Source organism: Linepithema humile, chromosome 3 (genome assembly GCF_040581485.1).
Source record: "Linepithema humile isolate Giens D197 chromosome 3, Lhum_UNIL_v1.0, whole genome shotgun sequence".
Lineage (NCBI taxonomy): Eukaryota > Metazoa > Arthropoda > Insecta > Hymenoptera > Formicidae > Linepithema > Linepithema humile.
In genome coordinates, this window is record NC_090130.1 from 2254081 (window position 1) to 2278699 (window position 24619).

General features: G+C 40.6%; 1 protein-coding gene across 15 annotated transcripts in view; it reads left to right on the forward strand.

Annotated features, from left to right (window-relative positions):
* Ca-beta (Ca2+-channel-protein-beta-subunit) overlaps positions 1-24619 on the forward strand; it is an 85734-nt gene that overhangs the window by 41114 nt on the left and 20001 nt on the right. For 2 of the 15 annotated variants that reach the window (XM_012374131.2, XM_012374133.2), the window contains exons 1-2: positions 19179-19659; positions 22746-23211. The exons of 10 other annotated variants lie outside the window; for them this stretch is intronic. In XM_012374131.2, the coding sequence (XP_012229554.1) occupies positions 23161-23211 (51 nt within the window). In that variant the 5' untranslated portion in view covers positions 19179-19659; positions 22746-23160. Of the gene's footprint in view, positions 1-15521; positions 15815-16590; positions 17065-19178; positions 19660-22745; positions 23212-24619 lie in introns of those variants that run through there. 3 more of the 15 variants (XM_067351495.1, XM_067351496.1, XM_067351497.1) reach the window with 3 other exon arrangements.

The window sequence follows — 24619 nt, forward strand, 5'->3', positions numbered from 1 at the left end:
TCACTATTTGCTTAATTTTCTTAATTATATTTACTATTGTTATCATCTGAAATATAAATATTTATTCGATTAGAAAAATTATTTCTAGTAATATTAATATCTGCGTATTAATAATGTAACAAACATACAGGAATGCAGGTACATATAATACATATAATAAACGGGACGATCTTTACCGTGCATGAAATAACACGGATAAATGTAAACTACAAGTTTCCTTTGTCAGTTTTCAGCGTTCCCATCGGCTGAAGACGATGCGGTCTGTTTTACAATGCGGGCGCTAATGTCCATTTACCGCGAGGGACCACCAAGGCCCCCTAAGACTAGTTTGGCTGTTTTAATGCTTTACGGCGGCCATAATACCTCTTCTTTGAACCTTCCTTAAGCCAAGTCAGGTAGAGAAATTCCGGTCCCAAAGCCTAGCACAATTTGATACTGTGACTTACGGAATAAACTATATGCGTGCATATACGCGTGATAGACGCTTGTCGAAAATAAAATTACTTGACGCTCGCGCGCGCTTTATAAAGATATTTACGAGACGCTACTTTTCAATATTTTCTTCCTTTTTTCAACACGGTTTCGCGAATTTGACCAATAAATTTTAAAACAGAGGACGAATGAGAAACAAAAGAATTGTAGAGGAAAAGATTCTATTTATTCAAATCTTGGATGTAAAAAATGTGCTTGGAAGAATGAAACGCAATTATTCATTAGCGCGGTAGTGCAAACAACTTAAGATGCACTTCTGACCATTGTTTATTAACATTATTCGGAATTCACACGTGAAAGTGATTTTAGAGAGAAGTTGCACGATACGCAAACACAGCGCGCGTCTGAATGGCAGAAGAGGAAAAACGCGACGGGATTGATTATGCGCGCGTAGATTGCACCTGCAAAATAATAAAGCGCATAATGAGGAGGGTCTTCCGACTCGAATTTCCGTTGATTTGCCGATCGGCACGAAGTACTTATTGGGTGGTCTCTTTCATTACGATCGTTTTCTCAATGACTCCATAGCGCATTCGGTCAGAAACATATGGTTCCTGGCCGTTGATTCACGATGACTGGCCTTACAGAGGACGGTATTGTACAACTGACGAGTGATTTTTCATAGGCGCGGTTCATCAAAAAATTCACCGCCGTTCCGCAATTAGGCCCCGGTCTCACAAAAACGCCCGCTCGATTTCAGACCGAACTAAGCCATCGGAATCGTTGCAGTCACGGGCTGCAACGTTGATCCGAGCTTTCAGTTTTTCTGGAGCCCAGGTTTTCAATTAACGGTAATTTTCCAAATATGCCGATGTTTTGTCAGAGCAATGGAATTGATCGATATTTTATCGAACGGAAAAGAGAAGGAAGAACGGCGAGGGCGAAAATTCTGCTCTTCGAGTTACGCGCGAAGGACTGTCGTTCATTATTTTCGCGTTTCCAATGGCGATTTGAGCGATAATAAATCACCCGAATCCGCCTCTCATTCACCTCAACCACCTCCTCTTAATGCTTATCCGTCCTCACGCGACTCTCGTTTGAATGCTAAGCCGGGTTAAAACGACGAGAGAAACAAAACCAATAATCACGTATGGAAACGTCTCGGAACGGAATACCGGTCTGTATTTCCGAGGGGGATAGTTCGACGCTCGTCGAACGACACGACGGAGGGAGTCCTCAAGGATACTCTCGGAGGCACCCCTCGCTCTAATAGCTCGTGGCTCTCGCGAAAAGGGGTAACTGCCGCAATTCCAATCGCATACGAGCGGAGGGAGTCGATAGGATGAAAGGAGAAGTAGATAGATCAGGACGAACTGCGCGGCGGCACGCGGGGTGGGGATACCGGCAATTATCATTTCTTGTAGAAGCCGACCGTACCGTCACAGACACACAAGCGGTTTTGCTACATTCGGGCCCTCATTGTGGCACGGTTCCTCCGTCGCCTCCGTCTCTCTTCTTCGCCCGCTCCGCCATCTCTCTCTCTCTTTCTCTCTCGCCGTCTTTCCGCCCGCTTCCATCCCAGTGTACACTGAAACAAAACGAATGAGATGCACGGCGCGCTTTCAAGGATAACGACTATGAGACCTAGCCGAGAAGCTAAGCCGGCGGCCATACTGCGGACAATTGAAACCGTTGCACTGCTCTCTTCTAGGTACCTGCAGCTGCGACAACTCAGGCTCGGTGTATCACGCACACGCCGCAACGACAAACGCAGATGCGCGTCGCCCGGGGGCAATTAATGCGGGCTCACGTCGTACTGACTGAGCGTCGTTGTACCCGGAAGACGGGAATTGCGGGCAATTAGATGCGTCCCGAAAGAGCGAACATCGCGCCGCAGATCTTGCGATTCAAACCAGATCATGGAGTTTCTTTTTTGACACTTGAGTAGTAATGAATGATAAATGTGTCGAGATATATCTCGAAAGACAATGTTCGGGACGATGTTAAAATTATAATCCACTTTCCTTCAAGTGGATGAATAACGCAAACAAGTTAAAAATAATTTTTTATTAAAGATTAAATTGAGAAGGGTTTATTTTCGTGTATTTACATAAAAATTACTTCAATTGACCATTTTAGAATCTATTGCTATTATCTTCTTTAACATATATTGCGTGCTGCTTCCATGCTGAAAATGTTAAGTATACGATTTCATGAAGACGAAGTTAAATCGAAATACTTGTATTCGGCGCCGGCCGACCGAAATGTAGCCAGTTACACGACTTTCACACTACGGCCGAACAAAGAATGCATTTGGCGCATTTAGAAGCAGGACTCCTTGAGGACGAATGGAAGGAGGAGAGTAACCCGATGCCATTGGCAGCGGTGCAAGTTCAGCACCAATATTTGGAGCCGGAGAGAGTGGGGAAGGTCGTGTCTGTGTGCCGCACACTTTGCGAGGACCAACCAACTACGCGCACATTAAGTACGCCCAGAAAAACCGAGTTTGTGCGGCCGAATTCTTCTTCTGCCAGTGGCAACTACCTCCATAAAATCGAATACTCGGCACCAACCTCAGGGGGAAGGAATGTTTAAATAAAATAGAATCGAACGGGTCCGTCCTCGCCTTTGCATTCGCGCATCTAAATCCAGATGAGTTCGCGACGATAATCAAATCGGCGAGTCGCCCCGGGCGCTCCGGCGCGTTATGCTCGCCTAAAAGCATGCGAATAGCCCGGAGAATTTTTACGCGCGATCACTTCTCATAACGGTAATGATTCGCGGCGCGCCGCGCGACATAAAAGTCTCCACCCCGGAGGAATAAATGTAAATCTCCGAATTTCTCATGATGGCGCGGGAAGGATCGGGCGTCGCCGGTAATGGAACTTCGACACTGTCGAGGTCGGCTGCAGGTGGGTGGTGGAAGGAGAGGGGGGGGGGGGGAGAGGATACGGCGGAGTGGGCCTCACCGAGCGTAAAGGACTTAGGCGGGTCCGAGCAGGACCCGAAAGTCGTCTTGCATGGTCAGAAAGGTCCAATCTCATTTGGTACTAGCATGCCTTGCTCACCTCCGGGGCCTCGAATTACTGACTCCGCTCGTTCTTCCTCTCTCTCTCTCCCTCTCTCTCTCTCTCTCTCTCTCTCTATCTCCCCTCGTTCCCGCAGCATCCCTTCTCCCCGCAGAGCCGTCTCTCCGCAGCATCCACCGCGCTACGACGTTGATCATTATCGCCCAGACATTCCGAGATGCGTCCGCGGTGCAAATGCAGCATTAACAGACGCAACAGCCCTCGCCTCGGCAATTTGGGAAGAATAGAACAATGAGTAATCGCGAGCGATTGTTGCAGTTTAAAGGCCGCCTCGAGGGAATTGATTTTCTCTTATTTCGCTGCAGCGGTGCCTGCAATAATTATCACTCGAATGTAACGAGAGATGATAAGAAATATTTTACATGAAAATTAATGCTTCTTTATACAGTGATTGGATCTTTTCTTCCAAAGAATTTGATATTGCTTCTCTTCTCTCACGTGGATTGAGTTGATTGGAAAATTTCTTTGGATTTTTCGATAAAATGTGAAAAATTAAAGGAGTTTTCCGATCAATCCAATACTTTGCGCACGCGCGTAGATACATGACCGTCGGATATACATGAAAGGATGTGAAATAATGTCCCGTAAATTCGTTATTATTGACGATTGTCGGTCGTCGGTCTCGGCCGAAGCAATTTATCGCCCCTGCTAAGGTCTGCCAACAAAATCGACTGAAAATGAACTCCCGACTGGTCTCATCATCGCCGACTCGAGGAGTCCTATCCGTTCGGCTCGCCTAACAACACCGATGCTTCCGCGCGCGTTGCTCATACACTAGAGAAGCCGTGTACAGTTTCAAAGAAATGAAAGAAACAGAAGCGGCCGACGTTGATGAATGAAGCTGATGAATCAGATATCCCCTGTGAGTATCCTCGAAAGGCCTTTCTTTACGATCGCGGGCGTCAAGATAAATAGGTCCTCCTTTTTATTTCGTCTGATACACCCGAGGCAGCTATTCGACCTCCGGTGTATGCCGGATCGCACGCACGGGTTGACTGCGCCTCTCAAAATCTCCCGAAGTAGCCGAGCTTTCGGCCAATATCTGCGTATGACGTTGCGACAGACTCGTCACGAGTTTGGAAAAGTGGACAATTTCGTCGCTAAGAGTTCAAGAACATTATTTTGATATAATTAGACATTTTCGAAGCGATCGATCGGAAGAACTATTTGCGCTAAAATAAGCCAATCTCGTTTCTAGTCGATGCCTCTCGTATCGCGGGTTAATTATACCAATTTTCGATGAAAAATGGAAGGTTCGAGAGAAATGGCAATTTCTCTTCCCGCGAAGCGTGCGCATACAATATCGTGTGTAAGAGTAACGATAATTCCGTGCACGCGACAGTTCGCCGGCAGCGGCGATACCGCGACGAATTATGCGGATTTTCGCACGGGCGCTCAAAACTTTTGCCAGAGCCATTAGGCCGTCCGGGCGCATTTCTCGCGATTCAATCTGTCGTGCGAATTATCATGTGTCCGGCGATAACCCGTTATACTGTTCGCCAGCCGTTCCTATCACGCGGATATCTCCACTAATTGGGATTTCGCAGGATCGTAAGTTGGTCCGCGCTAGGAAAAAAAAGGGGAAAAAAAAAAAACCACTTGCGCCTGCACGGGGAAGGGCGTGGGTTTTAGCACGGTATGACGCGATAATGCGGTACGGATCCCGCCGCGGGGGCCGAGAGGGGGAGGGGGGGGGGTCTCGAACAAGCGAGAAAAAGAGACAGAGAGAATCGGACGCGCGAACAAGGAGAAAAAAAAAAGACAACCCGGAGGAAGTGACGGAGAGGGGAGAGAAAAGAGGGACGGGTGGTCCTGCCACACTGACCTTGACTATGCCCGAAGTTGAGGTGGGTTGAGGTGCTGCCGGGCCCTCTTGTCGCGTCCCCCCCTCTTCCTCCCGTCCTCTCGTGATCCTCCCTCCTGCGCCCCGCGGCACACCGCGCGTACCGACGTGCCCCACCGGGCCTGCCCTGTAGTTCTGCATTCGCAGACTCCTCCATCAAGGACATCACAAAAAGTACATTAGACGAAAACACGTTGCCATTATACCGCGGCGTACTGCGAGAGAGAAGAGCGAAAACGCTACGTCTGCGCTAAGGCCCGTGTGCACCGACACTGCAGGTCCAACAGCCCGCCGTTCCGGCCCCCGCAACACCGCCAAAAAGACTCACGGACATCTCCCCTGTCTCTCCACAACTACGCCTCGATTAGGTCGCGCTCGTGACTCCGGCGTGTGATTTTAATAAGGAATTCGCGAGGGAAATTGATCTCGAGTAATTTGCAGCTTAATCGGTTTCTTCGTAACAAACCTTGCACCGCATTTCTGTATTACAATAATTTATTGGCGCTAAAATATTATTGTTAATAATATTACCGTCATTATGCTGATATATGTAAATTACATACACTTGAATTACAAGTACAGTCTTTTACGCGAAGAATCGTAAATAGTTTTACGCGCGCACCGAGGACGTAAAAGTATAAGCATGCTGATTGTACATAGCTAGCGGCTATGCGAAGCCAATGGCCTTGATTGAAATTAAAATTCACTCGCGATGAACGAAGAAAATTCTCTTTCAGCAAATGCAGCGGAGGATTAACTGCCTATCTTAAAAGAATAAGGAAAATTGTGATAAGCAAATCGGAGCACTTTCATCGCTTCGTATTAAATTCATATCCAGCTCCTATTTAAGATCGGGAAATAAAAGGCATTACGCATCAGAATGTAAGCAGACCAATATAATAAATATACAACGTCGTTAGTTTCTCAGCCGGTTGTTGCACATTTAATTCACGGGCGTAGAAAATCATCAAGTGGCGAAACGCGCCTTAACTACCGCCTTTACTTCTGACCCTCACAATGCACCTCACCACTCACTCTCTCAAGATCAAGGTCAGCTCTCGGGAGATGACTGGACTCTTTAAGCAACGCACCTTTTCTTCGTTATCCGCTACGTTTCTCACTCTGGCTCACATACCGGGGCCCGCTGTAAGAATGTCTTGCGGAAACACTCGCGCGAGAAACGGCGCGAGTAACGCAAGCCTTAGCACGCAACCTCCCGAAGAAAATGATAATATAAAAATCAAAATTTATAACGGATCGCGCTACCGCGTTGCTAAATATTTTGCGATAATTACTGCCGTAGAAATTTTAATCATCGTAAAAATGTTAATTGCAATTGCAGCGTAACGTCAACATTTTTTAACGCTAGTGTTAGAAAAAATTTATAACAGGCACTAGATTAAATAAAAAAAGTATTTATCGCCGCTTAAGAAATTGCGATATATTTTTATCGCAGCGTCTCCTATAAATTTGACAATCGTTCACTCGTCACATCTTTACGCGTTAATTCCTCGCTTGTCCGCGGACAAGCGAATAACTCGCAATTTCTCTGCGCAATACTTTCTCATGTCAGGCGTGAGAGAGTGACGCTTGTTTATGAATCTAAACGCTCGTAACAAATAATTCGCGATAATTTCAACGAGACGATGCACCGCGCTACCGGCGGCAACGATGCCGGGTCTGATTCTCGCTTTAAAGCTTTCTCCAAAGCAACCATTAAATACTTGCAGGCGACTGCGACGTACCTAATCTCCGACGCACTTACACACACTCTGCATCACATGTACGATTCAACGGATTTATTATCTACCTTGATGTTGTACAGCGCGTGGGCGGCTCATCGTCGCGCCGACGTTACCTTCGTGACGCAGCTTGATACGACTTTATATTTCCGAGTGATTCAGTAACCTTGCTCGGCTCAAGTAACGAGTAGCGTGCGATGTAATTTTGTGTTATTACAATTGAAGTAAATTAAAAGTAACGCGCTTTACTTTGAACACGGACACTTTTCTCCCTCGCAATTGGATGCTACATTTTTCGCTGAATATCTTCTCAGCTATTTCGAGCATATATTGTTAAAAATAATTACAGCTGCAATTTGGAACGTGAACATTTTTCAATGTTCAAAGTAACTTAATATCGCAGACTCTTGCAACAAATTTATTTTACGTATTACGATAACATAATATCAATCTTTTATGTTTTAATAACAGCGATCTCTCGTTACATTTGCTTATATCTGCCGGAAGCGCCTTATAAAATATTTCTTCACAAAATACAGGCGCGATGAAACACGCGACGTCGTCTGGTACGACGGGAGTTAATTATATTATTTAGAGAGATAGACTAATTTATATGCCAGCAGGAAACATACGAGTTTCCGTATATGGCGGCGTATGCTCACCTATATACCACAGTTCACGTGAAAGTCAAGTCATGTACTCGATGTAGGAGCAGAATATTTGACCACTGTCATGATATTTTAATGACAAACTTTTCCAGAAATGTTCAGACTCGCATTTTCCACGGAGAAAATTTCGCGGGAAGACTAATTGGGGAGAAATTTTATCCGTTAAAATTGGAAAATTCATACCGGGCGAAAAAATTTCCGCTAAAAAATCTCCCTTGATTATTTAGATAGGATTCTCGTTTGCGATGGAGCGGCCATCGAAAAATAGATGTAATTGGATTTCGCGTGCTGTCCAATGAAGCTGTCGAGTTTCGTGAGACAGCTCTGTTGACATACAGATAGACTCGGGCCGCATTGTCAGACGGATCGATTGGCGCTCGTCAACCTGTAAATAGAACTGATAAAATGCTCAGTCATTCCTACCGATAGAATGACTCCGCCGGGATCATTACTTGTGCCATCGCGTGTGCGATACACTCAAGGATTCTCTCGGGCCATTGAAACGTGTCCCCCATTCAGCCTCAAACTTTATTATAACTGCAATTGCATCTGCAATTCCCGACTGTATAAAAAATTCGCGCGTTTTCCACACCGGTATTGCATCTAAGAGTTTGCACTTTTAATCCTATCGCTATCCGGAAAATATAGTCCGAGGAACCGACTTAAAAAGTTTCTTGTTTACAAATTTATGATATATGTCTGTACAAGTTACATCGAAGTCCTGTTACATCGAATACTTTGGCACACATAATTTGAGATTGTGAAACGCGAACTTTTAACGGAGTATACATCCGCTCTCCAGAAAGATACTGTTAGGTCAGTCTGTTTAGCTGTACACATTCGGCAAATAAAATTTTACAAGAAAATATGTAAAGCGTACCCGTAGGCGTTGTCCGTATTTCGGACATAACTCACAGCAAGTCCTTGGCATTAAATATGCAAATGCTCAACGATCGGCAACGCGAGCGTTTAATATGTCGATGATTCGGCAATCGCACGAGCATCTCGTCAATTGAATTTCGAATGGCGTTCCATGAAATCATTGGCCGGTAATTAGGTTGCGCATAATGACAGCGTCCAGACAAACAAGGTTCGTTTGTGCGCAAAAGGCGGACGCGACATTCGATTAAATTATTATTAAAGTTTGATTCGCGTATTTGCGCACGTTGCAGGCATCATTTACATACACGAATAAATTTATCGTCGTCCGTCGAAATGAACGAAGAAAATAACGCCGTCGCGCAATCGATGTAGAAGAGCAATCAAAATTCATAAAAATAAATGTACTCAAGGATAGAATTTAATGGGTTTTGAGCAGTTGTTTTTATACAAAAGTATACATATTTAATTCTCCTTAATAATCACGTTACATAGTAATTTAATGATTAATGTTTTATGAAAAAATAAAAATAATATTTAAATTTGATTAATTGCTAATAACATTTACAATATATTATTATTATTATTTTGATTATTGCGTTTTCAAATTTGCATATCATAAAAATGTTAGCTATCCTTCAGTGCAAAGACACGTCAATAGAAAGAATAGATAGTGTAGGCGTTGTTATCATATAATCGCTTGAGCCATGTTTTATCAGCGCTAATATTTAATTTCGCTGCTCGTGGCAAACGCATTTTTTTCAACTCGTTGACATTCACAAAGTGACACGCTGATGCCTCCAGTAATAATTTGAACACGCTCGATCGATGTCTTTTTTTTAATTCTCATAAATTTTTGCTCAACACAAATGAGAAAATGAAAATTAGAACACCACTCAATCGATAATATTTTGTCGGATTTTCTAACAATTGTGAATGAATTTCTAACGCTAGTAAAAAATATCACAGGAAATAAAACATCGAAGTGGAAAAGAAAATTTAAAGCTATTACAGTGGAAGTTTTCGCTTGCGCAACGAGAGTACCAACAACATAACTGCCACATACACGCAGTCTTCGTATACATGTGACTTACACATACGCACAGCTGATCGGGCACGTGTATGGCACTTACGTGCCAATGACTGTAAACACCCGGAGCGATTACCGAAGTAATTTGTACTGCACGCGTGTCCGAGTACTCGCACCACTTACAGTAAACGGACGGACGGATATCGAACGGATTCCGGGTATCCGAGAATTCCGGAGCGACTTCTTGCGTACTTCTGGCTCTTGGCTACGGCGTGCCGGTAATAACATTATTATCCGGCGTATCGATGCGCCACTTTGCGGATGTCGAGAAATTGAAAGGAAACAGCGGCAAACGTTGCCATTACCAACCATTTCGCTCTTTTGTGCAATTTTCCGCGTAATGATATCTTTGCTGATACACGTAATGCACAGCGATGAACGATACTAATTCGATGCTTTGCTGTATTTCTGCTTTAATAATCAAGATTGTTATTTTTCACCTCTGGGGATTTAGATCAAAGTTTTAGAATAACGAAAATTTGATTAAATAAGCATTTAAACTTATGGAGAACACATTACCACATTGTGCCGTCGAAACCAGTTCGAGATAGCTGCCGCTTATCAACCGGTTCCATTTGGACGAAGAACTCGTAACTGTAACTTGAGCGCGGATTTGTACTCCACAGGAAGAACTTTCGTGATGATTAGGAGCTTGAACATGAGTTAATGAGATACGAAAAAGATTCTTCTCTCGAAAGATGGAAAATGGATTTTTGAAATATCATCAGACTATAGTTACGAAGTATTTAAATGAAAAGTTTTGATTATTCTTGCAATTTTTGGACAAACATTTCTGAATTTGCATTAAAATTATACCAAAGTTTGTAATGGAATAAATTTTATTTCCACATTTTTATAGATTTTGCCAAAATTTTACAAAACATAAAAACGGTATTTCGATTTTATTAATTTTTGTACGCGGTCGAAGAAAATAATGATCGACTCGACGTGGCGTTCAGGCAAACCTCTTAAAAGCTTACATCTCCGAATATCCCAACAGAGGTTGTACCTAAGCATTTTTGTGTGGGTCGCATTAATACGTTCACGTTGTACATTTACGCTCGCGCGTGACATGTATGCGTGTAGCAGCGGCTCACAACTTCACTTTTGTGTGAAGCTCGTACAGAGTCGGGTTTGGGTGCTTAGAGGGCTATAAAAAGAGAAAGCTGAACGGGTATTCTACCATGCTTATACACGTATGTACCGTGCGTGTACCCGCACATTGATGTAACGGGTGTGCCGGTTGGACAAACGCGTAAACGCGGCATGTAAGACGCGCGCGCTTCAACTTGAACAATTTTGATTTTTATTTTCTATCTATATATATTTACAAGATAGCTAAGTTATTTGTGACTAAACAAATGATGAAAAATTTAGTATAGTGCGTAAATATGAGATTGAAAATCGATGCGAAAAACGGCATAAAAACCGGCAATTTTCAACCATTTTTGTGCGTCCAGGTCGTTTTTCTCTATCTATAAAATCTAGAAAATCATCGGGCCGTTAAAGACGTGTGCTTGACGCATGAATTGTGGCACGATCGTGTAATAACGCGGTTGTAAAACGTACGACACGTTTCTAAGAGCGTGCACACGTCGCCTTTAACAGGTCGGTATGCCGTGCGCCTAGAGCAACGACCAGTATAATTATCGGGTCGACTCCCACCTCTCGATTCCAGGAGTTACATTATCCGAAACCACGGCTCCGTACGCACCGACGGCATTAACGGTGACTCAGAAATCGGGTTTTTATGGAGGAAAGGAAAATTATCCACGTGTAGCTTCTTGCGGTAAGAGTCGTTTCTCGGCGCGAGATCTGTGATCATAAATATGGTTTCTATCGTTTCTTCATTGATGATAATATGTTACGAATATTGGGAGAATGATTATATATCCTACATTGTAGCGAGTTTCGAAAGTACAGAGAATTTGAACGCGCTTTGTGAGAACGAAAGGAAAAAATTGGAATGTGTTTTGTAATTTAAATTATAAATTTATTTGAAAGAACTGTAAAAATTACACACAAGAAGTTCCAAATGATTACAGTATTTATTATTTATTTTATTTTAGTACAAGCAGCAGCATTTTTGGAACGACTTTACGTATAGATGCTTGTCGGATACATTTTGATGTATTCTACTTATTATACGTATAATAAGTAGAATACATAAAAAATATAAAAGTACTTTTATATTTTTTTTCAAATTTTTTAAACGTATGAAATGTTTCTCTATCTTTCCAAATATTTCTTCAGCTTTGTACGTCAGAGTAGAATAGATATGAAATATTTTCACGATGGAAGGCACAATGCAATTCAATGCTTTCATTTACGTTCCCGTACCCGTTTCATTTGCATCACAATGCATTTTTGATCCCCTCGCAGACGCGACCGGGATCAGCGATCTCCTTTAATTTCACCATCATGCTTAGAACGATAATCGAGTTCTGATCGCATCTCCGATTACAGTTTCGCTGAGTATTGCCGACTCGAATTACGCTATCTCCGAGGTAACCAAGTCCTCGAGCAGTTGTCGGTCGTCCTTAATCGTTCGATTGGATCTAATTCGCCTTCATGACTATCTGTGTCGCCGTCTTCGTTGCCGGTTCAAGGCCGTCACACATATTGAAGCGCGTCTAATTCGTCTCTTTGCACGCGGCGTATCCTTTGACCGGGCTGCAAGTAAAGTAATAATTGTGCGGTTCAGCCCGCTATATACGAAGATTCTTTCGATCTTATCGTCTCCCTGCCGAAACTTTAGGGCGCTCAGGTGTCCACCATCTGCCGCCTATCTTACCGCCCTATGGCGAACTTAGCACCTTATGTACCTCGCGTTCGCCATCAGGATAAGTTTTATTCACCGCTCCTCGGCCTGCATCGTTCCTGCTTGCAGCAACCTGAAATGGTAGAGCTATAAATACCGCGGCACATATAATTCAGCTATTACCACATAAACTAAAGTCATAAAAAAGATTACATTTATTGGGAAATATTATTTTTCGATATCTCTATTTTGCTACTTTATCTTTCAACCATACATTATATTATTAAAACTTCGTACATTATCATTAAAATTCAAATATATCATGAAGTGTCAAGCGGATAAACATGACTGTTGATATAAATAAAATCAATCGTAAGATTTATTATTTTTCATATATTTATTTCTATATAATTTTAGATAATAAAAAAATTCAAATAACAGATAAGTATATAGTAAAGTATTTTTTTTGTTCTAAAAAACTTAGAATCATTTGCACATTATCGGTAGCCGCTGGAATCACGCAGCAGTTAGGAAAGGAATAATTTCAGCCTCTCGATAGCGATCGTCCGCTAATTTGCCGCAATAGAGAACAATTTGCGCCTCGACCTTTTTCTCGCGCGGCGTGCAGCGCCGCGGCGCCGCGTGCTGCTGCAGCTGCGAGCGTCACGAAAGCGGCACGAGAGATGTCTGATCTCATGCGCCGCTCTGGAAAAATTCAAGAGTCCGCTCGGCACGCGCGAAACACGTCTTAGGACCAGCACAGGATTCTAAATCTGCCTCGAGCGCCTCGTCAAAGCGGCCTACATTTCCGGTAGTAACGATGCCAATGATGCAACCGTGAAAGAGAAGAGAGGCAGGTGCAAGTGCTAACAACGCGACCGATTAGTATATGTAACGAACAAGTTAGTCCTGATTCTTTTTCATAAACATTGCTAGATATAAAATGCATGACAAAAAAAAATTCGACATTTAAAGAACAAATGTTTAAGCTTAAAATTATTCTCAAAAAATTGTACCATTTACTTTTTATTAAAAATTTTTTTTTTACATACATATAAAGTAAAAATAATTACTTTCTCTTTTAAAATATTTCTACAGTAATCTATTCGTTTTAATAAAAGAAATATTTTGTGATACAGATTTGATAATAAGCAGAAATGTGATTCTCTGTTCCGACTGCAATTGCTCGACGATATCTTTTCAGATATTTGCCTTGAACATTCCGGCGTGCTCGTGTAGTACGACACTGCGTTACCAGTAAATCTTATCGCGCTATAATATCCGACGTCTCGCTTAATGTGCGCGCGCGATGCGGCCAGTGCACGGCAACGAAAATACCAGCGGAAATGCCGAGACGCTGAATAATTAAAGCGGGAAACGTAACAGCTAAGAGAGGCGTGCGTCGTTCATCCGGCTGTGAAGCAAAGACTTTCAGCTCTGTATATTTAGCGTGACATCGATTCTTCCTGAAAAGAGACGTTTTGCTCGACGACAGCGACCATTATTCAAATGGCATATTTGTAAAAACAGTCTCTCCAAAACAGATTCAAGTAAGAAAATTTTGACGAATCGTTTGCGGTTTAACTGAGGGAGAAAATATCTTATTATTCAGAAGTCTCATTTTTCACCAAGAGATTTCAATGAGCGGTGAATCAACAGTTTTTAATTGTATTCGCGTACACAATTGAGCGTACAATTAAGTTTGATATTGATGAACTAGCTTTCTGTTGCTGCACTTGAGAGATTTGACCCCGTAAAACTGCATGCATAAAGAATGACGCAATTGCTTTCAACTTTTCTCGACTATTTTTGCAGAAAATACGAAAACTTTGTCTCACTTGTAAAGATTTTACATTTTGAAAACAATGAAAAAACTTGATTAAATTTTATTCTTTGAATTTTTATTGCTAATTGTTGAAGTGGAAAGATAATTGACTAGTAAAATTGATAAGAATATATTATTAAAAAATCAAAAATTTATTTTATTTATTTCAAGAAGTAAAATATTATTTTGTTACCGTGTTAATTGATTTGTAGAATGCGTAATTTTAACATGCCAGATGAAAACTGTATCACTGCTCGTCGATAAAGCAGCTGATGGTACAACTTTGTACCATACTACTGCTAATCGAAGAGCGTTGGGTCGGTGGTACTCTGCTAACTGCAAATACCTACCGTTAATATCTCGCAAGCCATCTAGTTATCCGACAAGATAAGCAGAGTATCTCGAAGTTTGTCATCTTGTGCTGGTCCGTCAGTTCGCTAATCAATTTTTTAATTTTTATTTTTAATTCTTATGAATATATTTCATGACGATTTTTACACCAGTAGCATAATTCTTTTAACATTATTTTTTATTATTTCCAAATTTTAATAAAATAATTTAACAGAATTAAATTACTCGATTTAAACAGTAAAAAAAAATTAAAAATGCGTTAATCAAATTCTTATTAAGAACCATATAGTTCTATATAAACTAGTGGTACCGAGCCAGCTGGCAACAAAGCCATTCAACATTCAAAACAATTCTAAGAAGTATAATTGTTGAAGCATATTCTAATAAAAATAGTTATAACACTTTTAAAAAGTTACTGCTTCTAAAAATATATTCGAAGAACTTTAAAATTAAAGCTCAAAACAAATTGATGTTCTGAGGCTTATCATCCACTGAAACGCGACTGTTTCAAAACTTATCTCATATACTTCTGTACAGAGAAATTGTCAAGTAAGATCCGCGAAAATCATCAGTATTCCTCAAGAGATACGACTGGCGAAAAAATTCAGGTTTCATCGAAAGTGCCACCGGTGTGACTTGGCATACTTCGGTGCGTCCGAAGACGCCGATCTATTCCGCTTAATTTCCATCACCCGGAAAATTTCCCAGTTCTCAAATTTTACGAGGAAAATTACGGCGAATCAATGCTGCCCGTCTCGTTGGCAGACTTTTCGGTGTGGCGGCCGTCGTTTTATTTATAGCAGGGGAGGTCGTGGTGCGTTCCAAAAGCTCTCGACTCAACAGTACCACCAGCACATCCACACCGAGCTCGTCTCGCACCGAAATCCTAGAAATCATTATCCGTCAATAAATGGAATCTATCGATCGGAAAATAAACGCGAAAATCGCGAATCAATTCTTCGTGCGGTAACTCGAGTTCATTGTCTTGATCGAAAGTCCCTTAGGAAACGAGCACGTGACTTTCGCACAGCTATATAGCAAAGTGATCGATTTGGTGTTAATATAGTAAAGTTGAGTTTTCGCGAAGATTAAAGGTGGCTCGGCACATAAGTGGATTGATCGAGGATCCGGCAGGTGTGTGGAACACAAGCGATTAATCACCGCGTTTGCAAGGGTTAACGTTATTAGAAATTGTTTACTGGGTCGCGTTAAATTTGTAGCTATATTTTAGAATCCCTAGAGATGATCAGAGAAGTCGAAAAAAATTTATTAGAAAATTGAAACTCCATTTTTAACGCCGTTCAACAAAAAAGTTTCCGAATTGTATGACAAAAATATAGAATTTACTGCGATTAAAATAGGACAGCGCAGGGCGCTATAAATATTTTATTCTAATTTAATTCAATTTTCTGTCCTGCGTCATGTAATTAAATGTATGTATGTCCATAATTCGATCCAGCTCCAAATGCAATTTTTATGTGACAATTACGAAATTTGTCACTGATTTATTATAATTATCTTATTTCTTTGACAAGCGAAAAATTATGGTGATGACTCAAGGTCAGGGCTAGAGATTTATGTGTCTGATATATACTCTTGACGACGTCACCGACTGTTACACTAACTTGTAGGCATCGATCCAAAGATCAGACGATGTGTGAAGTGGCAGTTCTCAATTTTCAGAATAGCTCTGAATGTTATCAACTTTTTAACATCATATAAATAAAATAAATGACCACGTCGTAAGACAGATTTGCATACGATTGGCTAAATGAGAGAAGTTTAACGAACTCAGTATCCATCCACATTGCAGCATCATAAATTTTAACTACGTGAATTCGAGTTCTGTATTTCGAAATGAATACAAATAGCACCCGAAATACGTTCTGTGCAAGGCGATTTTTGTTCAGATCTAGTGAAGAATTTTTAACAACGACAAACCTTAACCCAGCGAAAATAGCGGAGAATCGCTTCGGAACGTTTGCATAAAGCAATAACTTAGTTTCTCTTGAATTTTTAATTGAGTGACTGAATGGACGGGCGGTTCCGTTTCGATGCTTCTCTTCCCCGTGGAACGTGTGCGTGTCGTGCGTCTGTGCAGAACGGACAAAGGAAACAGTAGGGCGTGATAAATGCGGCTTCGAGCCAGGACTCGACGTTCCTCGTGTCGGAAGTCGATGAACTCGAGAAGCTGACGAAAACTAATCCAGTCGACCGGACACGTGTGACAGATCCGTTCTATTCTTCTCCTCTGTCAACAAACAGCGCCACAGCTTTCGTTTATCTTGACCTATCGTCCGATTCATCAACTTTCGCCCTTCAGCATGGCACACTTACGGAGACCAATGAGGCGGGACCATTACAAGCCTTTTGGAAGGAGAAGGGTAAATTAAATATGCTTATAATAATGTTATTACGGCTTGAATGTAACGTAATGCGGCGATTCATGCAAATAACATCGGCCGCGGATCTATTTTCGAGGCGAAGTGACAGGATGCTTAATGCAGCATCGAAAATCTCTACCGAAATAGCAACCATGTCCTTCGACCACTAAAAGTCCTCGCAATCGCAATGACTGCCAAATATTTGCCTGCTCGTCAGAACTCTTCAGATTTCGAAAATATCGCGATCAGAAATACTCTCGATTGATTGATCGGAAGCGAATTCTATAGTAATATAACAAAACAGAAACCGCATGTATAAAACTGATCGATATTGTGTAAAACGTATTTTTTTCAATAACCGCAATATTTCTATTGGCGAAAAGCCATATATTCGTAAGGTCATGCTGTAGGTTGGTACTCGCTTGTAAAAGCGAGTTCCAATTCCATCATTTGTGCCCGCGATCTGTCATATCGCAAGCATGCGCGTTTCATTTTCGCAAGCACAATGCTCTTAAATTTTATTTCTGCGCCACGTGACCGCAATGAAAGGTGCTGCCGTTACACTCGTATAGTACATCGATCTTTTATTTATAAGCTATTCTGAGATCGAAGCCCTCCGACATCTACAAGGTGTCTTCAAATTCGGACTTCTTTTCATTTGAAAAAATGTGTGTGAAAGTTTATTTTTTCTTAATAAAACAGATCTATGAAACTAGGAGTTTAAATTTATCAAGAAATTCATCGATGAAGGAAAGTGCAAAATTATATCAAAGTATTTCAAATATGTATGCATTATAATGGCCTACTTTGAATAGTGAAAATAATGACAGATGGCGAAAAAACACGCAAGTAACACCTGCAGCAACCTTTGGAATTGACTGCAATTTAAACTGCAAAATCCGAAGGTAGCAGGCTGAAAGGGAAGCAAGCGGCACGCGCACGCACCCTGCGTGACCTACATAGATGACCTAGATTTCAGGATGAAGCTAATTGCAGAAAATAACTCAATTTCTTATTAACTGTTTTTAATATTAATATTTCTTTTCAATAATATTTTATTTTTATTATTTTTTTAATATTGAAAAGCACACAGTTATTTGGAATACAGCTTAAGAATATAATAATATGTAGAAAATGTATTGGAAATGACAATAATTTTCATTTGCATGATTTTTTTAGTGAAGTTGCGAATAAAAGTAATAACAATTAAGCTTTGTTGCGCGCAAACTTGATGCGAAATCGTGTCTCTTATTTGTAATACTTATCAAATGACAATTAAAAAAACAAAGTAGTATTTTGTAGTCGAATAATTATCCAACAGTGTATGTTATACAAAGGACGTAATGGGTCGACAACCTCCGAGATAAGAGAATGACAATTTTTTTATCTGCATTATGTTTATGACATATGGAGCACTTGTGCGACCATGTTGCGATTAAAAATACACTGGCTTTAAAAAGAAATCAGCATTAACGCTCTTATATTCCAACGCTAGCCATGATAGAAGCAACCAACAACATATTAGGATTTAACTAGATAAAAGAATGTGTTATTCATCATGGCACTGCTATCAGCACGCAGGTTTTATATCTCTATCAGATAAACACAATGTTTTAATAATGCCGCAAAGGAAAATCTAAATGTTACTTAACAATAAGTGTATAAGAAATTTATATTAAGTTAATATTTTCTCTCATATCGTTATTGCGTCTATATCTTAATCGATTCAGTTATTACAAAGAAGCAACGTGTGATATGAAATACAATATTTTTGTCCGGTGGATTGCAACATTTCAAAAGTGACCGTATTGAGTTGGCTGACAATTTTCATGTCTGCGAATAAACACTTTCTTCTATTTTTCGCAATTGCACCTCCGCGTTTGACGAGTTCGTCTTTACACGAGCGGTCTGTCATACTTGTGCAACGCTACGTGCATGAAAACGTGTACACCGGGTGGCTGATAGGACACGTTGCCATCAGGGAGCAGTGGCCTGGCGTTGTCGTGCGGGTCGCACTCTGGGTGGTTTGCGGAGGAGGACGCGGCGGTGCGGAGCCGAGTACGGGGATCGATATTCACGGGGGTGTCGTCCGACCATCCGCGGTGGCGCCCGCGCACGGACGAGTCACAAGGCGGCACTATCGCCAGAGTAACAGCGACCCGGCCAGGAGTTCGCGATTCGCGAGGATCACATAGTGTCAGTGCGCGCAGGCACCGCCGACCAATCGCTCTCGCGGGCGCCGCGTCCGTCGTCGCCGTCGAAGGCTCGCAGGAGTGAAAAGTCGCGGGGGTGTAAAACTCGCGTGCCGCGAACACGCGTGACGCAACGCACACGAAGCGGGGAGAGTTTCGATCGACGAAACTTTCGTTCTCGATAGCAGATCTCTCTCTCTCTGGGATATCGTCCGCGCGTACTCTGTGAAATTGAAGTGTTTGTGTCGGAAGAATGCGATATAAAGCGTGCGACATAAAGCGTCCCAAGTATTTGAAACAAGATGCTCTTTCACGTTGAGGAGAAGAGAGTTTTCGGAAATGATTTATCTGGTGCTTGGATGGGATTTTCTTGGTGTGAAGAGGGGTTTGTAAAGAATATACGGTGCGAACGATAGGGTATGAGAATAATCAGACGAGCGCAGGTGTCCGCAGGTAAAAATTTATAAGACCAGTCGGAGCTATTTGTCGATCGACTGGCGAGCTGGAACGTGGAAACTGCACTCGAGGTTGCATGATGTCGTTGACCTGCTTCCGGGCGCCACGGTGCTGCGGTGTACCATCGGTTTAGCGGCTTCGGCGGATTTCACGATGAAGAGTTTCGGTTTATAAAGCGGATTTTATTTAAAATATAATTGGAAATGTGAGGTGTAATGTCACTGACGCTCTGTTGACGCTTCCCGTGGAAATTGTTTTTCGAGGATTAATATTACAAAAATAACAGACTGGAGAAAACTTATTGATCTGCGAAGTGATTGGTTCTGGCCTAATATCGCTTATCGTATTTATCAGAAAGGAAAAAGTGTTTTGAATAATTCAGAAAATTATCAGAAGTTTAATCGATGGACAGAATGTTAGTGGTTGTCTTTCGTCCTTGTTTTTTTAATTCAAGTTTAACCAGAAAAGAGATTAACACCAATATACATTGTTTAGTATTTTTTAACAACATTTCTATCACGTTGATAGAAATGTTGCAGGTTCTATAACATTTTTTTATCTAAAGAACAGTTTTTTTTTGGTTGTTTGTTTTTACTTTTACGTTTTATTCTAAATTAAATTTTTTCTGTGTTATGTTTTTACAAACCCTTGATAAATCATTTACTAATTTGCTACCGATTACTATTTTAATTTCGAATAATTCCAATCGAGCGACGAATATCATAGACACGGATTTCTAAGGGGGTCAATAGTATCGATTGTCTAGGGATAAAGTTAAATATTTCAGAGTTGATTTCGCGTTTCCATCAGGAATTTTAAATGAATTGCTGTACTTACGAATGTCTGGCGAAGCCAATAACGAGGTTATTTACGAGCCTATTTATTTCTGTAGTGGATTAATTAATTATCCAGATAGATGTAGCGATCGGGGAATTGCGTGACGACGCTCTACGCGTAATTATTTTCTGGAGTCACTTTGCTATTCTAATTCAATTTTTATTCATTCTTATTGCATATTAGCGGCTTTTTCTTTTTTAAAGGCGAGGCTAATTCGGTAAATAGAAGCCATAAAAGCTTCTTCCTTTGGAATATTATAGAGAAATTACGGGTAAAATGACATCTCTCATATTCGCCCGGAATTAAATTCCTAACTCTCCAATGCACTTTATTGCATTTCTTATACTGGGTATGCAAAAAATCACACAGTCCATTTCGTGACTACAGATTTATTTGAACGGAACTTTAATTTCAGTCTGATGTACCAAGGTGTATAACAAAGTTTTCTCGGAAAATTTTACATTACAAAGTTAGTCACTTTAATTCGTTGCTAAAGAAAATTGATCCTTTTCGTAACGAGGAAAATTTCATCCTTACAATTTGTACAATTCTCGACCCGCTTCTCTCGGCAGTGTAAACATTTATAGAAAATACTTTACAACGTCGTAATTAAAGATATTTATCATGAATAAGAAGCATATTGAATAATTATTGAAATATGGAATTTTAAAATTATTCGCCTCTCGAAAGCTTTTGCTTAACATTGAAGTTATACATATCAAAGAAGCAGCGCAGTTTCTTCTTTTTGTTTGATCGAGATTCTTCGAATTAATCTTGGAAAAGTATATAGAGTGCATCTGAGGCATGTAAACAGTCGATTTACATAAGTAGCGTTATCGGGAGCGATCTCCGATCTCTTTCACTTCAAGGACTCTTCAGCAACCGGGACAACCGGTTAAAAAGTTTACCGTCAAAGCTACAAATGATCGAATCAGATCAAATAAAGCACTATCGATTGAAAATCTCAGCCAATTAGAAGTTAGCATTCTACTATGCACGGAAATGCTACTATTTTTATCGCGGTTGTGATTTATAATCCAAAATTTTATTTACAATCTTACATTACATTAATTTTCAAGAGTGGAAAAAAAACAATGTGGCGCACACAAAGTTAATTGAAAAATAATTACAGAATTTATATTTCATTGGAAGTTTTTGCAGTATTTTTTTTCGAAATATTATTAGCGTTTTTAATATTTTCCGTGATAAAACCGAATCGTGCATCGAGCGAGTTAAATAATTCGCTCTGGATGGATCGTTATATAAAGTTCTGCCGCGGTGCTCATATATTGGCCTAATGTTCGCATGTCATGTGACCTAACAGGATTATTGAATTGCACAGCCAATGAAATTTTCAATCAACTACGATTACCGTGAATATTTTAGTGGAATAGACGCCGATTGCCTACACCAAGTAGTCCGTGCGAATTTATATCAGCCGTGTGATGGCAGAAGTGGCGGACTGAACTCGCTAAGTGCATTTCGTCATTGTATGAGCGGAAGCCGATTTCCGTGAACGTAACGTCACTTTAGCGAACATAATGATTTTGTCAATAGTTGTAAAAATCACCGAGGGCCAGAAATTGCGCCATCGTGAATTAGTCTTTCACTTATCTCCTCGACGTCGAGTGTATTGATTTACAATTTTTTGAATAATAATTACAGTTTATCAAATTAAAGTTAGATTTAGAATTTTAATAACATGCTAAGAATAAACGAATTAAATAGAAACGACTTACAAGATAGCTAGATAGAAATGTAGGCGTAGACGTTATTATATTTATCATTGATATTGATATACAAGATATTTTTGTCTCTCATCCCGCATCGCCGTGTAATTTATTGATGCTTCGTGCTTACGTGTACATTTTCGGCAATGTGGGGCAGATAATTTTAGGGAGTGGCATTTAAGTTCTTTGTAATCCTTCCACGCTCCTTCGCAAGCAAACTTGGCCGGGTCAATTGCGGAACGGTCAATTGCGGCTCCCTCGCTCAATTTTAGAATATATCGTGTAATACTTTTTTATAGACCCGACAACATTGTGCAAAATTTAATACGCTATTATATCGATAACTCACGCCTGCGTTCGTCTGCGATTCATACACGTCCATTTCTCTTCCCTACGACCTGTTTTTCACGAGATGCTTACTCGCAGTTGACCTGAATTGAAGTTTAAATTACACTTTGTCCCGCAGAGAGTTATTAATAGAAAAATGAATATTTTGAATTGGATATTATTATTCGGCGTGAACGCGAAACGCACACCGTCCTGTCATCGTGAGACGATGACGATCGCTTCGAAGTAGATCAGGATTCCTGTTTGGATGGCTTGCAAACGAAAGCGAAAAAAGCTCGAGATACGACGTGCCTGAGGGAAGCTCTCTCCGAAACCTTGTGCCACTGCGCCATTCAACATGGCGTAGCGGCACGAACTCAGATATCAGTGCGACATAGACAAGCATTTTGATGAGAGTGAAAATAGTCATGCGGTAGCGTGCGCTAAGCGAGAGCTTAGAACATCAATCCGATAAATTTCGGCCCCGTAGCGGGGCGAAGGCGGATTAAACACCATCAGAAGAACAACTCTGGCGTCCATGGTGACTCCCGGCGATGATCGGGTACAATCAACACAATTCTGGCTACAACAAGCTATTCACCCAGGTACACTGACGATGAGAAATATTTCTTCATCTAATAAAGAATATCAAGGATGTTTCAATATTTTTTTTAGAGATCGATATCAAATAGAAGTGAAACAAACACTCTATTTTATTTACTTTAATAATTAATATATCTAAATCAATAATTTGGCAAAATATTATCTTTGTCAGTTGTCCTCGTACGATGATTTTAAGTCACAGTTATCACTTGGAATTTATCTATTTTTCAGTCTCGCTCTCCTTGGCTTATCACATTTTCTCCTGTCGATCTTACCTTCACTTTTCTCTCAAGGCTATAATAAACAAGCACATTTTTGTAGGAGCGAACGTTGTTTATCTTTTTATTTCCCCTATCAAGAGATGAGTGTAATTAAACTCATCAAGGGACTTCGTCCCTTGCGAGCGAAGCTGTCATATAAAAATAACTGATTATCGTGACCGGAGCTTTGAGCAAGGAGGCGCAAGGAAGAGTGTCTGATCGCGTCAAAGACGTGCCGCTTCCTAGACGTATAGGATTTTCTGCAACGTATCATTTAAGCCTCGTATTAGGCAACGTGGCGTGAAGCAGAAGCGATCATCCGTGCCGCTGTTGCACCGTAACACTGATTTACACCGATCGCGCGCTCGATCTAGGTTCACTTTTTTAGTGTGAAATCGGGCTGTGCGCTCGGATGGTATACTTTACTAGCCTTGAAGCTACACTGTTTGTCCTTGATGCACTTTTCTCATTCACAATACATCTTTCGAGACATTGTCACTGATGAACTTCTACACAAAGTGTCTTCTCTCAGTTTTTACGTACAATTCGTGTCGAAAATTTGCAACTTGTTTTGTTAATAAATATAATAATTCTTGGTAGAAAATTATTTACATCTACGTTGTCTTTAAACTATTATCAAAATAAATTATCATTGACATTTTACTTGATTTTTGTCTTTTATAAATGCTTTCTAAGTGTAATATATTTTACAATTATTATTAAATATTTAATTAAGTCAATCAATCTTATCCTTCCTCAAAGTTTTCTGCTATAGTTCTGCAACTTAAAAAATTAAGGTAGACATATAAGCACGCATGTATTTATAGAGAACTGGATGGCGTAGTAACTAAAAGCTGTTGGCATAGCTACGACCCGTTGATCGAATAAATTTGTTCTTCAAAAAGCTTCTTTGGTAGGAAAAGATACCGGTTGGTCCTGTGGAAATAATCTCTCTGACCTTATACTTTTTCTTATTGGCGGAAGCCGAGCGTGGCGAGATTAATCGAATGATTGAGCGACAAATAATGCAATCATGTAAGGTTGAGAAAATATGCATATAGCACAAGAATTCTCATCGTAATTTTAAATATAATTAATCGGAAAACACACAGAAATGAAAATTATGTAACCGTTGCTGGATAAAATCTTT